Below are 16,154 nucleotides of genomic sequence, written 5' to 3'. Positions count from 1 at the left end.
AAAAAAAAAAGATACAAAAGCATATGCAACAACAGGGAAGGAAAAAAAAAAAAAGAAATAAACTGGATTCCAATAAAATTTAAAAACCACTTTAGTGCTCCAGGACCATATCAAGGAAGGGGGCAGGGATCAGATTGTGATCCCAGCCTGGGCTACAGTGTGACCCACTCCCAACAAACAAAACAAAACAAACAAGCAAAAACAGAATACAAAAAACTACTTGCAGATCTGACCAGAGGCTTGAATCTAGAGTATATAAAATCCTTTTTTGGTTTTTGTTTGCTTTTTTTTGTTTGTTTGTTGTTGCTGTTGCTGTTGTTTTGAGACAGAGTCTCCCAGAAGCCCCAGCTGGCCTGGAACTTGCTATATAGACCAAGCTGAGCTGGAACTCACAGAGTTCAGCCTGCCTCTGCCTCCCAAGGGCTGGGATTAAAAATGTGTACCACTACACCGAGCACCATATGAAATCTTAAAAATGAATAATAAAAATATTTAAAAGAGGGCTGAAAGAGGGCTCCAAGTTTAAGAGCCCTTGCTGCTCTTGGAGAGGACTTAAGTTTGGTTCCAGCATCCACATGGTGGTTCACAACTATTTGTAACAACAGTTCCAGGGGATCTGATGCCCTCTTCTGGCCTCTAAGGGCACCAGGCATGCATGTTGTGCACACACATACATGCAGACACACATAATATAAAATAAAATAAATACTTTCCAAAGACTTTTTTAAAGAAAATCTATTAATACATCGGTTAAAAATTCCAACAGCCATTTCTTTTAAAAAGATATGTAGGCTGAGTATCCCAAATCTGAAAATCTGAAATTAAAAATGCTCTAAAATCTGGAACTTTTAGAGTGTGACATGACACCATGAGGGGAAAACTCTATACCAGATCCCATGTGAAGGGTTGTAGCCAAAACACAAGTGCACTAAATATATATTATATAGGATTACCTTCAGGCCATGCCAGTCCCATATACCTATAATTCCAGCTACATGGTAGACTGAGGCAGGAGAATTGACAGCCTGGGCCACAGTATGAGACCCTGTCTCAAACAAACAAAGAGACATAGTGGCACGGGCCTGTAAATCCCAGATCTGGAATTCAAGATCATTTTTGGCTATATAATGACTTTATATAGCCTGAGCTATGAGACCCTGTCTGAAAAACAAAAACAACAATAAAACAAAACAAAAAAGAAAGAAAGGAAAAAAAAATATCTGAGCCAGAGTGGTAGCTCACACCTGTGACACCAACAGTGGAGATGTTTAGGCTAGCATAGGCTCCACTAGGCTAGAATTACTCTCTGCCGCCTACCCTTCTCTACTAAAAAGAATGTATACATTCTTGCTACCTATCTTAGTCTATTATCTGTTGTTAACGATACAATACCACAAACTAGATAATTCTTAAATAGGAGAGATTTATTTGGGCATGACACTGCAAGAGATGAACAGTATTCAAATACAGGGCTCCATCTTAAGACCTTATTTAATCCCAGTCCACTCTCAAAGGTCCCACCTTCTAAATACCATAGAAAAAGTTTCCAATTTTTTTTTTTTTTTTTTTTTTTTTGGTCTTTTTGAGACAGGGTCTCCCTGTAGCCCCAGCTGTCCTGGAACTCGTTATGTAGACCAGGCAACCAGGCTGGCCTTGAACTCACAGAGATCCGCCTGCTTCTGCTGCCCAAGTGCTGGGATTAAAGGCGTGCGCCACCACGCCCGACGAAGTTTCCACTTTTTAATACTAACCAGTGGAAATAAAAGCACACAAGAATGTCAAAGTGGACAAAGTATCCAAACAATAGCATTATCCCAACTTTTAAAATGAAAAGGCTAGTGTAGATACTTCTAAGTTCTAGCATCACAGAGACAGGAGGATTGAGAGATCAAGGTCAGCATGGGTTACACAGCAAGACTTCTCTCAGAAAACAAACAAACAAAACCACTAAAATAAATAAAAATTAGATTAGTAAGCCAAGATTGAGAGCCATCCAATTTCTGTAATATCTTCCCAGTTCCAAAACCACTGATAACATTAAGGTCAATGAGTTTCTAACTGAAAGTTAAAAAACACAATAAATCCCTAAGGAAATATACAAGATTTTCGTTCCTAACTCTGACTTGTAAAAAAGTTGAGTCTGCAACATTTATTTTCATGAATAAATGTTAACTAATATCTGTAAACCTACTTCATGTAACAGAAATGTCTAAATATTGTTCCTTGACCAGGCTTAGCTGGCTAAAGTACTTGTTTAGTAAAACCCATTTTAGTGGGGCTAGAGAGATGGCACAGCGGTTAAGAGCACAGACTGCTTTTGCAAAAGACCTGGGTTTGGTTCCCATAACAACAGTTCTAATTCTAGTTTCAGGGGATTCAACACTGTCTTCTAACCTCCTCAGGCAATGCATGACATGGGTGCACTTACATACATGTAGGCAAAACACTCATACTCATAAAATAAATATAATAAAATATTTTTTTTAAACCTATTCTGAATTGGTGTAGTGGCTGTGATCTCAGCAGACCACCAGAGACTGCTGGTTCTGGCCTCCCTCTGGCATAGGGCTGAGAATGTAGAAGACTGCCTGAGAGCATCAGGATCCTGCCTCCACAAGGAGGTGAGCATCCCCTAACTGCACCTTACCCATCCCCCTACCTGGGTTTTCATGAGGCCCCTCCCAAGTCCCCCAGGCAGACCTGGCCTTGGAGGCTAAGGCTGAGATCTTAGCAGACTGCCTGAGAGGGCCTGTTCCCACCTCTATCAGTGTAGCAGCTGAGATCTCAGCAAGCTACCAGAGAATGCTGGTTCCAGCCTCCCTCCTGCATAGGGGCTGAGAACACAGCAGACCAACTGAGAGCCCCCAAATCACACCCCCCCACTTAGGCAATGTCCAAAATTTTCCTCTGAGTTCCTGCTAATAGGGGTCCAAACCTTAGGAGGAAGCCTGAGTGTACCTGACTGGAACCTGACTTGGGCTTCTGTGGGTGCTCCTGAACAGCTGATCTGAAGCCATCAGTTACCTCCAAAATAAAACCTGAGAGAACCTGAAACCTGTACCAACCAGCTTTACATAACCAATAAAGAAAGGCTCGAGGAATACCAATAAGACAAAGAGAAGCATACTCCAACTTAAATCTCATATCAGAATCACAAACAACAAAAGAAATTCACATGCCAAAATCACAACAAAAGAATAAAATGGAAAACCAAAACACTATGTCGCCACCAAACTCCACCAGTCATGTAGAAGATTCTCTATGGGGAGAACCCCCTAGAGATAACCCAGGACATTGAATTTAAAAGAACAATCACAAACATGATCAAGGAATTCTATGAATTTAAAGAACAAATGAACAAACAAATCAAAGAACTAAAAGAAGATAGGGATAAACTTCTGAATGAAAACTGAATGAACTTAGAAAAGAGTTAGAAATATTGAAGAATACTCACGCTGAAATGAAGAAGGAAGTGAAACACTCAGTAAGCCTATTAGAAACAACAGGGGAAAGCCTCTAAAATGAATGAAATGGAAAATAAAAGTATTAACACTGGAGTATTAACACTGAATTGGACCACTCAAGCAAAGATTATAGAAAATTTTTTAAAACACAGGAATGGAATATGCAAGAGATGCGGGACACCATGAAAAGACCAAATCTACATATCATACTCATAGAGGAAGGAGAATTTCAAGTTAATGATACTGACCAGACAGGATTGTACAAAACTATAGAAGAAAATTTCCCCAAATTAAAGAAAGACATGCCCATAGAAATACAGGAAGCACATAGAACACCAAATAGACAGGATCAGAAAAGAAACTTCCCACAACACATCATAGTAAAAACACTAAATGTACAGAACAAAGAGAGAACACTGAAAGCAGCAAAAGAAAAACGGGTCACATACAAAGGAAAGCCCATCAGAATTACAGCTGACTTATCAATGTGGGGTTTGACAGCCCTGAGCCTGAGGTGAGTGAGCAGATCAACCTCTGGAGCCAGCTGTCTGCTGTGAGGTTCGCTGCTGTAGAACCTGAGAACTCTAAGCTAAAGCAAGCTACTTAACATCTTCCTCCAGAAGGGTGATTAATGCTTAATGCATTTTGAAAGGACAAAGACAGGTCTAGTGGTATAGCTCTCACTGTTGTGCTTGCTTCCCCTACTCCCAATGTACTGAGGAGGTAATGCCCAACTGCAACATTACCCACTCAAGGAGAGACAAATGGGGAGGTCTTGGGAACTTGGGAGAACCTGCACGACCTTCAGTCTGTAAAGTGAAGTGTGGCCAGCAGAGGTGCCTGATATACAAAGAAGGTAAACAACAAAAGACAACTCCTGTGGACTTTGCACACTTGCCCAACACCAATTATCTCATTATTGATTTATATGGTTATATACCTAAAGTCAGCAGATCACATCTGTACTTACTGCCGCACTATTTATTCACAATAGCCAAGATACAGAACCAGCCTAGATGTCTGTCAGCAGATCACTGCAGAACAAAAATGTGGTGCAGATACACAGTGGAACTTTAATCAGCTCTGAAGAACTTTAATCAGCTCTGAAGAAAAGTGAGGGTATGATACCTGCAGGAAATGGGTGGGAACTAGAGCTCATAACGTTCAGTGAAGTAGGTTCAGACTCAGAAAGACATGCACCACTTGTTTTCTCTCTCATGCGAAATATAAATGTACGTGTGTGTGTGTGTGTGTGTGTGTGTGTGTGTGTGTAGGGCATAAAAGCAGCAGAAGGGACTATGAGGCAGGAGAAAGATATCTAAAGGGAGAGGAAGAGGGACACTGGAAAATACATCATGAAAGGGGATCTGGGAAGAGGAAGGGAACCAGAAAGAGGGGGAGAGAAAATACGAAAGAATGAGGGGAGTGAATAAGAACAAAAAGGCACCGACAGAGATCACCTAGAGTTCAAAGCCAGCCTGGGCTACAGAGTAAGACCTTGTCTCAAAAGAACAAGACTGGCAAGACAGCTTGGAGGCCTGCTGTGCAAGCTCAACCACCTGCAGGAGTCCCTGGAACTCACAGTGGAAGGAGAGAACCAACTCCCACAAATTGTCCTCTGACCTTCACACACACCATGGCACATGTGTGACCATACATACATCACACACAAAATAATAAGTAAATAAACAAGAGGAAAGCCAAACCAATTTTCTTTATATGCTGATTAAAAATTGATTTTTAGAACTAGGCATGGTGGCGCACACCTTTAATCTAGCACTTGGGATGCAGAGGCAGGTGGATCTCTCTGAGTTCAAACCCAGCCTGGTCTACATGGCAAGTTCCAGGCCAGATGGGGCTACAGGGAGACCCTGTCTCAAAAAGACCAAAAATTTTTTATTTTTAAAAAGTTACTGGCTCAGCTGCTCTTCCAGAGAACCCAGGTTCAGTTCCATGCACCCACATGGCATCTAACAACCATCAGTAACTCTGGTTCCAGGGGCTCTGACAACCTCTTCTGACCTCCACAGGCATTGCATGAATGAGTGCACTTACACACATGCAAGGAAAACACTTATACACATAATAAAAATAAATGTGTTTTTAAATTATTTGGTGTAGACTTAATGGCAAATTCCAAAACAGCTGACTTTGAGATATGCTACTTTAACCACAGCTCTTCCCAATGATCCATTCAACCCTCATGACCCAAACATGTACATTTTTCCTTTCAATATAACATATCCTGCCAAAGTGGATGACACTTCCTGTTTTTACTTTCTTACTAGCCATGTGCTGTCAACCCATTTCTCCAGCTCTTCTGTCTCTGGGGTCATTGTGGCCTCCAAATTGCTAAATCCTTATCTTTAAATTGACTATAAATTTGAACACACACATAAAGTATATCTATCTCTAAGGTGGCAGGGCCCCAACCGAGCCTGGAACTTGCTATGTAGGCCAGGCTGGCCTCTGCTTCTGGAGTTCTGGGATTAAAGACATGCACCACCATGCCCAGCATAGTAATTTAATCTTTATAACCCAATGAGAAAAGCAAGATGGACCGAACCATCTTGAAGAAGCTGATTCAAAGTTAACATCTTGCACACTGTCACATGGTGAGCCTGAAGAAAGCTGTGCCTTCTGACTCCCCAGCATTAAAAAAAAAAGAAAAAAAAAAAAAAGAAAAGAAACTTAAAGCAGGAACTTAGAGTGACTATGCTCCTAAAGATGACTAAGGAGTTCCACACAGAGACTAATAACCATTTTTCAGGTTTCAGTTCTTTTAACAATCATTTTCTTTGTCTGTCTGTAGCAAGTACAGAATTAGCTAGTGCGTAGGCACTCACTAGCAAGCTTTTGTTGCCTACCGAAGTCCAAACTGATTTTAAAATTCTGATTATTTTCTAAAGTACTCCCTCTGACCATTTCTTAAACTACCTAGCTTTCTCATGTTTGTCATGAAGAGATATAGTCATTTGGAAGACATCTGCAACCACAGGATGGTTAGGTTTCGAATTTGAGGGAATGGGGGTTTTTCTGTGTATGTTTGTGTTTTCTGAGACAGGGTCTCAGGTACCACCAGTGGCCTCAAACTCACTATGTAGCTGAGACTAGCCTTTAACTCCTGATCCTCCTGCCTCCACCTCCAAACTACTGAGATTACAGGAGTGCATTACCATGCCCAATTTAGAATTACTTGAGGGCAATCATGTGTCAGTTTTAAAAGTAACGGGAAGCTGAGCACAGTGGCACATGTGTATAATCCCAGCACCTGGGAGAATGAGACAGGAAGATCATGAGTGTGAGGCCAGTGAATCTCTGAGATTGAGGTCAGCCTAATCTATATAGCAAGTTCCAGGCTAGCTGGGGTAACAGGGAGACCCTGTCCGAAAAAAAAACAAACAAAATTCTCCTTCTGAGGGCCTGGAGAGATGGCTCAGCAGTTAAGAGCGTTGGCTGCTCTGGCAAAAGACCCAGGTTCAGTTTCTAGTAACCCCATATTGACTAACAAGCAGTCCATAACTCCAGTTCCAGAGGATCTGATGCCCTCTTCTGGCCTCTGTGGGCACTGCAGGCACATGGTACACTGACATTCAGGCAAAGCACTCATATACACAAAATAAAAATACTTAAATTTAAAAAAAATTAAAATCCATTGGGAGATTTAGAATATCATTAGCTTAAGCAAGCAGTTTTCCTGTTAACTGCCACATCCACTGCACGCTAAGTGGGGGTGGTGTTTTTGGTTGGTGGTGGTGGTGGTGGGAGAATACAGTGTTTTCTGTAGCCCAGGCTGACTTGGAAGTTGCTCTGCAGCCAGGAATGACTTTGAACATTTCCTAATCCCCCTGCCTCTCAAGTGCTGGGACTACAGGAGTGAGCCACCAGCCTCAGCACCCTACTGTACTATGTGGTGTACTAAATAAACTTGCCCCTTTTTTTGAGGGATGGAGGGAAAGGAGGAGGTTGGGAGGGATAGAAAGAAGTCTTAGCCTGAACATGTGTTAAGAAGAAAAGTAGTTTTGGAGAGAGCAAAAAAGAGGTAGCTTAGTGACACTCTGATAAGGACATCAGTATTGAGTGGCAGAAGCCAAGAGCTCCTTATCAATACAATGGAGGAATGACTCCAAAGATACTTGAGAGATTATCAAATAAGCCTTCATGGAACTCCAGCCTGGGGAAGGGACTCCAATTTGCAAAGGCTGTCAAGTGGGAGCAAAGTCATGGGTGTGTGAGACCACACAAAGCTTTGAAGCCCAATCCCCAACCCCATGTGTCCAGAATGGAGAATACAAATCAAAGATCGCCTTCAAAATTTTAATTTAATGCTGTTTTCTTTGTTGGGTTTTAGACTTAGAACAAATTACCCCTTCCTTCCTGTCTATCCTGTGTCTGAAAGTTACATTTGGGGGTGGGGGGGTTGTTTGGTTTTGGTTTTTTACTTTTTTTTTTTTCCGACAGGGTTCTATTCGGCCCAGGCTAGCCTCAACCTCAGTAAGTAGTCAAAGCTGGTCTTGACCTCCTGACCCTCCAGCCTACATCTCCCAAATGCTGAGATTACAAGTGTACCCCACTATGCCCAGTTCCACCACTGCATTTCAGAGGCACATGACTTAAGTTCACAGGCTGACTCTCAGCTAGAGAGGAATTTGTCCCAGAATGAATCTTGAGTTTCACCCACACTTCATTTTAGGCATATTTACATGAGACTTTGGACTTGGACTTTATTTTTTTTAATATTTTATTTATTATTTTTATTTTATGTGTATTCGTGTATTGCCTGAATGTAGGTAAGTGCACCCGTGTCATGCAATGCCTGGAGGTCAGAAGAGGATGTCGGATCCCCTGGGACTGGAGTTTACGGACAGTTGTTAGCTGCCATGTGGGTGCTGGGATTCGAACCCAGGTCTTCTGCAAGAACAACCAGTGTTCTTAAATGCTGATCCATCTCTCCAGCCCCTGGACTTGGACTTTAAAGCTGATGCTTAAACTAATTAGGACTTTCAGGTCTGGAATGTACTGAATTGAATTGAATGTATCAATGAACTGAATGCATGTGAGAAGAACATGAATTCAGAGGCAGAAGTAGACTGATTTGGTCTCAATGTTTATGACTCCAAAAACAAATCTTGGACTCTAATCCCCAATGTGATATTATAAATCTCAAAATTCTTAGGAGTTATTTAGGTTATGAATGATTACTGAGCATTTTTATTAAAAATAAAAATTCCATTCAAGGCCAGCTTGGTCCACATAGTGAGTCCCAGGCCAGCTGGGGCTACATGAAAAAGACCAAAAAAAAAAAAAAAAAATCCAACTGGGCAGGGGGCCCTTTAGTCCCAGCACTCAGGAGGCAGAGGCAGGCAGATCTCTGTGAGACCAAGTCTAGCCTGTTCTACAAAGCAAGTTCCAGGCCAGCTACAGGGAAACTGGGCTACAGGGAAATCCTGTCACAGAAAAAAATATAAATAAATAAATTCCAAAGAGCTAGCTAGCCCTTTGAGGCAGCATGAAGGGGCCAGCAGAGGAAGCAAAAAGAACCTAATCACATGTGGAAAGCACACTCATCTTTTTTAGAACCATGGGAAATAAATTTATAGTTTATAAATTACCTAGACTAAGGTGTTTTGCGAACTCAAAATCCAATTTAATTATAGCTTCAGTATTCCTCCTCATTCCCTCATATAGAGAAGCACTCCTAGATTCTGGGTGTTAGGACATGGGTCTCTTTGGGGGAGGGGTCACTTTTCAGTGTATCACAAATGGCATTAAATTGATATGGATATCCACATTCAAAACCATGATATTAAACTCCTATCTTATACCCTGTACAAAAACTAACTCTAAAGGTCAGATTCCAATCTATAAAACTCCCACAAGAAAACACAGAGAGAAAGCTACTTAACATTGAATCATAATTTCTTGACTTCAATACCAAATTCACAGGCAATAAAAGAAAAAAAAAAGGCGAATAGCTTAAAAACTTCTGTGTAAGCCTGGCGGAAGGCTGACACAGGAAGATCCTTAATTCAAGTCCTGCCTGGGCTGCAGAGTAAGTTCAAGGCCAGTCTATGCAACGTACTGAGACTGATTCAAAATAAAAATTCAAAAAGAACTAAAGGACTAGAGATATAGCTCAGTATGAGACCCTCAGTTCAATTCATGGTAATACACACACACACACACACACACACACACACACACACACACACACACAAAACCTTCTGTATAAAGGACACAATCAGCAAACAGAATCCATAGAATATACATGGAATGGGGAGAACCTGAATTCAGTAACATGGCTCAATTTAAAACTGGGCAAAGGCAACCAGCAAGATGGGTAAAGATGCTTGCAGAGTAAGCCTTGAAACATGAGTTTGATCCTCCAAACCTACAAAAAGATAGGAGAGAACCAACCAACAAAGTTATCCCGACTACCACACATGTGCCCACACACACACACATAATGCACATACATACACAAACACACATACACAGGCTAAAAATTTTTTTTAATAATTCTCCAAAGACAATAAACAAATAGCCAACAAGAATACAGAAAGAATTTCAACATCACAAATCATGTAAAAAATGCAAATCAGTGAGACTGCAGAAGGATAGAAAGACAGGGATAATTAAGTGGACAGGGGAAGAGAGAGTCCCTCACCCCCTGGAGTCTGGCTTGTATTTCTTACAGAGAATAAAGAATTCAACACAACTGACAAAAGACAAAACCACTGTAAAGCCTGCCTTACATAAAGACAATGATTCATTGCTAAAAGGTATCACCAAGAGTACTAAACAGCTGAGCTATGCTAAAGACCCAAATATGGCTTAAAGTAAACTCTTATGTCAGCACTCCTCTCTCATCCCTAAATCTGAGTAGTGCATCTCATAAACCTTACCATTAACAAAAACAAATCTTTAAGAGAAATAAATAGGGGTTGGAGAGATAGTTCAGCAGTTAAGAGCACTAATTGCTCTTACAGAGGACCCAGATTGGATTCCTAGGACCCATATGGTGGTGAGCAACCATCCCTAACTCCAGCTCCAGGGGATCCAATCCAGTTCCAGGGGATCCAATGCCTTCTTCTGACCTCCACAGGCATTGCATGCCATGGGTGCACTTACATACAGGCAATACATTCATACACATAAAATAAAAATAATAAATAAAGTAAAGTTAGAGAAATAAGTAAACCCACTCATTTTTTAAACAGTTAAATTTTTATTTAATTCTTAAACTTTGCTTAATCTTTGGACATAGTTGTAAATTACTTCTTTGAGCAATATAAGCCTGCAGATTGCTGAGAATCTCACAAACAAGACTGTTAAATCTGCTTACAGTAAGAATATCTCTTGACTCCCTTGTACAACCCTTGGGACCCACGGCTTTTTACCTCATCAGATTGTAATCCTACCCAACACACCTCAGGAACCACCCTATTATCTCATTTACCAAAAAAGGGAAGAAAAAATGTCCCTTAGAAACCCTTTGAACAACATAATACCAGAAGTCATCAAAATCACACATAAGGCTACCGCTAAGGCACTTGCGTGTGTCTCTGGAGAAGCCCTGCGTGTGTACAATCCTTTCCTTAAACCCCCACTCCACCCCACCCCACCCCCATTGGTTGCTTCTTTTGTTGTTTTCTTTTTTCCCTTTTGAGGGGGGACAGGATCTTACTAAATAAGCCACATAGGCCTAGAACTCACAGAAATGCCCCTGCCCCTGCCTGTCCCTTGCCTCTGCCTCTGTCCAGATTAAAGGCCTGCATAACCAAACTCACCTAAAAATCCAAAGCTTAAAAAAAATGAATTTCAGGGCTGGAGAGATGGTTCATCGGCTTAAGAGCACTGACTGCTCTTGCAGAGGACCTGGGTTCAATTCCCAGTACCCACATGGCAGCTACAAACTGTCCTTAGTGCCAGCGCCAGGGGAATACGAAGCCCTCTTCTGACCTCTGCGGCACTGCACAACACGGGTGCACTCACGTACATGCAGGCAATACACTCATACACATAAAATAAAAACAAAATATTTTAAAAAATGAATTTCAGATTTAAGCATATTGGATTTCAGATTTTGAGACAAAGGATGCTATAAACACTTATGTAAATAATGTAAAAGTCTGAAAAACTCTAAAATCTCTAACATTTCTAGTCCCATGCATTTCAGGTAAGGGTTAGTCAATTGTAGAAGGAAACAGAGACAAACATTTAGAGAAACAAACAGCCTGAATATAAAATACGTAAAATACTTGTAGCCAAGTTACCTACTACTTGACAAAGGAAGATACCTACGATGTATTGTTCAGAATCAAATTACTAAGTAGGGTAAAACTCCTGTTTATGAGGCTGGAGAGATGGCTCAGCAGTTAAGAGCACTGGTGGCTCTTGCAGAGTACCCGGGTTCAATTCCCAGCACCAACATGGCACTGGCAACCGTCCATAACTCCAGTTCCAGGGGGAATTGACGTCCTCTTCTGACCTCCAAGGCACTGCACAACATGGGTGCACTTACATACATGCAGGCAATACACTCATATACATAAAAAAAAATCTTATTTATATGTTACGTACTCATAGGAATGAAAGACATCTGGAAGGACTCAGTGATAAAATTCTGCACCATTTTCACTTTATCATTTTCTGTGTATTTTATTTAAAATATTTTATTTATTTATTTATTTATTTATTTATTTATTTATTTACTGTCTTTTTATTTTTTAAAATTTTTATTTTATGTGTATGCATGTATTGCCTGCATGTAGTTAAATGCACCCGTGTCGTACAATGCCCATGGAGGTCAGAAGAAGCTGTTGGATCCCCTGGGACTGGAGTTACGGACAGTTAGCTGCCATATGGGTGCTGGGATTTGAACCCGGGTCTTCTGCAAGAACAACCAGTGTTCTTAATCACTGACCCATCTCTCCAGCCCCCTATTTAAAATATTTTATTTATTATTTTTATTTTACGTGTATGAATGCATTGCCTGCATGTATGTAAGTGCACCCATGTTGTCCAATGCCCTCCAAGGGCAAAAGAGGATGTCATCAAATGCTCTGGAATTGGAATTACTGACGGTTATTAACTGCCATGTGGGTGCTGGGAACTGAACTCAGGTCCTCTATAGCAGCCTGTGCTCTTAACCGCTGACCATCTCTCCAGCCCCCTTTTCTGTGTATTTTGACTTAACCAAACAATGTATATAATATCACAAAAGTTTTCCCCTTCATTTATTTTATTTTATTTTTTAAATTTTATCTTGAGTCTCATATACCCATGCTGGTGTCAAATACACTATATAGCCACCTGATATGGATTCTGGGTGCCAAAACTCAGGTCCTCAACAAGAGCTGTAAGTGCTTTTAACTACTGAGCCATTTCTCAAGTCCATAGCCTTCAGTTTTCACATCACATTAGAGCTTGCACAATATAAATGTCATAAATAGCCAATTGAGAGTCCGTAGATATGTCTCATTATACTAACTGAACAGCCTGCTTTACATTCCTGGTAAGGCCCAGCTGCTGACAAAGAAAAAGCAAAAGAATGCCTCTTTATGAAAAGAAGTCTGAGGATGCCAAAGACAACCTGTCTCAGAAAGTTCCACCCCTATTTGTTAACCAAACAAGGCTCAAATTTCAAATCCCTATTAAAATCGAAACTATATAAATGTCATTGAAAGAATAAGCATCTTGTTGCAATAATGACATCAGTGAGAACTGCATTTACAAAGCTACCATTCTTAATCAAAAGCCTTGACCTTACCAAGTGCCATCACACCCTTCATGCACTATACAAACTAATAAACTCCCTAATTCTCTCCACTCCTAAGATTTATAGATCAGTTCAGACCTAGGTTATGTGCCCTACTCCGTACTCAGTTTTTGTTCATTATATCTGAGAGTAATATTTAGTTATAATAATTATGTATATGAATTCTTTTTGTCATGGTACAGATTAAACTGAAGGCCTCACTGAATTACACTCCCAACTTTGTATAAGTTTGAGGGCTTTGCCATTCATTTAACTTGCAGCTCCATAAATGGAAACACAAATGTACTGATCACAGCTGTAACCCAAGAAGGCAACAGGACACTTTAATAATCCACTGGTAGGCTAGATTGGCTGAATAACAGAACAGTGTCTAAAACATAGTAGATTCTCAATAGATGTTCACTGCATTTTTAATTAAAAATGGCAGCCCTGTTCTAGAAGACTGAATTTGTTTTCTAGTCCACTGATTAATCTCAAAAACATTAAAGCCTCACCATTTCTGTGTGTCTCTAGGAACTCCTTTGTGGAATTTCTCTGGTCTTCATCTTGCTCAGGACACTCACCAGACTTTGACAGCCGCTTTCTTAGAAACATCTTCTCTTCTCCTACCATTGAGCTGCCTGGGAAAGAAGAACAAGAGCTAGGAATAGATTCTCAATGTTCACAACTGAAGGAGTAATCATGACATGGATGAGCTATTCGTCCTAATTTCATCAGTATATATGGAAATAATACTGTACATAATAAATGTGTAAAATTATCTGTCAATTAAAAATTTTAAATAAGGACTTGATGGCATGCACATGCCTTTGATACCCAGGAGGAAGAGGCAAACTCATCTCAGTGAGTTCTAGGCCAGCAAGCCAGGCATGGTGGTATGCGCCTTTAATTACAGCACTTGGAAGGAAGAGGCAGGTGGATCTCTGTGAGTTTCCTGATCTACATAGAAAGTTCCAGGTCAGTCAGGGCTACGGGGAGAACCTACCTCAAAAAACAACAACAAAACAAAGATATTTAAATGAAGTGGGGAATGTAACTCAAGGGTACAGTGCTTGCTCAGCATATCTGAAGTCCTGGGTTTGACTCACTGTATTGCAAAAAAAGTTTTCCTTAATTTAAAAATTAAAAGCTTTTAACTACCTCACCTCCCTCTGCTTCCCTGGGCCTAAACTACCTGCAGGCCTCTCTCCAACCCGAAGTCCTCTCTCTCCCGGGTACGATTGGGCCCTCCACGACTTGACTCCCCCAGCTTCACTCATCCTCCCATTTCCCCACCATCTCTCCTACTAGGTCCTGTCCTATTCCTTGTCTTGGCACCCCAGACACCTGGGGAACCACCACTACTTCCTAATCCTTTGCATCCAGAGCAACTCAGTTCCTTCCCAGGTCCCCAGGAGCACTGATTCTGGGCCTGGCCCTGCCCTCACCTCCCTCTGCTTTCCTGGGCCTGCACTACCCACAGGCCTCTCTCCTACCCTCAGGCCTCTCTCCTCGGGGTAGGTCAGTGGGACCCTCCACGCCTTGACTCCCAGTTTTAAAGGACCACAGATGACAACCCAGATTACTATACGCAGCCAAAATGTCTATTATAGTCGAAGGGGAAAGAAATATCTTCTATGACATAAATAGGCTGCAGGAATTCATGTCCATAAAACCAGCCCTTCAGAGAGCTCTGGAAGCAATACAAAGCTGAAGAAAGGAATGACTATACCCAAGGGGTTACAAAAAGAAATTCAATGAAGGTATAACTGTGGAAAAGTATAGTTGTATCAGTGTAAACAGAAATAAAAACGACAGGATTCAATACTCATCTTTCATAACTTTAAATGTTAACAGACTGAACTCCCCAGTCAAAAGATAGATTAGGTGAATGGGTTAAGAAACAAAACCCATCTTTCTCTTGTCTGCAAGAAACCCATCTTACTTTCAAGGACACTCACTACCTTAAAAGTGAAAGGATGGAAAAAACTATATCAAGCAAATGATACTAAGAAAAGAGTGGGTGTAGCAATTCTAATATCTGACAAAATAGACTTTAAACTAAAACAAATCAGAAGAGATAAAGAGGGCCACTTCACTTTGATCAAAGGAACAATGGATCAAGAAGATATTATAATCATGAACATATATTCACCAAACTCTGGTGCACCCAACTTCATAAAAACAATACTACACAACTTTTAAGACCCAGATTAATCCAAGCTCATTAATAGTAGCGGACTTTAATACCCCACTGTCTCCATTAGATAGGTCAACAGGGCAGAGAGTTAACAGAGAGACATCTGAATTAAACAATACCATATATCAAATGGACTTAACAGACATCTACCGAGGGCACAAAACAAAGCTCAGCAAATACAAAAAGATTGAAATAATTCCATGTGTTCTATCAGACCACAATGCAATAAAGCTTAGAATTAACACCCAAAGAAGCCCTAATCACCACATGAACACATGGAGATTAAACAACACACTCCTGAATGATGAATGGGTCAAAAGAGAAATTAAGAAAGAAATAAAAGTATTCCTGGAACTAAATGGAAAGGACAAAACAACACAACAAAATCTCTAGGACACGATGAAAGAGGTCCTTAGAGGGAAGTTTATAGCTCTAAATGCATACATCAAAAACTCGGAAAGAACACAAATAAATGACTTAACGCTGCAACTCAACATACTTGAAAAGCAACAGCAAATGAAACCCAAACCCAGCAGGCAAGAAGAAATAACAAAAATCAGGGCAGAAATTAATGAAATTGAAACAAAGAAAACAATACAGAGAATCAACGAATCCAAGAGCTGGTTCTTTGAAAAGATAAACAAGATTGACAGACCGCTAGCTCAATTAACTAAAAGAAAGAGCAAATCCAAATCAACAAAATCAGAGATGAAAGGGGAAACATCACAAC

At 40.6% G+C, this 16,154-nt stretch overlaps 1 protein-coding gene across 2 annotated transcripts in view; it reads right to left on the bottom strand.

Annotated features, from left to right (window-relative positions):
• Positions 1-16,154, bottom strand: part of Soat1 (sterol O-acyltransferase 1) — a 78,100-nt gene that overhangs the window by 37,324 nt on the left and 24,622 nt on the right. For both annotated transcript variants that reach the window (XM_008826137.3, XM_029560172.1), the window contains one exon: positions 13,740-13,865. In XM_008826137.3, the coding sequence (XP_008824359.2) occupies positions 13,740-13,865 (126 nt within the window). The remainder of the gene's footprint in view (positions 1-13,739; positions 13,866-16,154) is intronic.

The sequence above is a fragment of the Nannospalax galili genome, unplaced genomic scaffold (assembly GCF_000622305.1).
Source record: "Nannospalax galili isolate Female #2095 unplaced genomic scaffold, S.galili_v1.0 scaffold429, whole genome shotgun sequence".
NCBI lineage: Eukaryota > Metazoa > Chordata > Mammalia > Rodentia > Spalacidae > Nannospalax > Nannospalax galili.
Note: the sequence above shows the minus strand (reverse complement) of the source record. Positions and strands in the feature narration are given on the sequence as shown.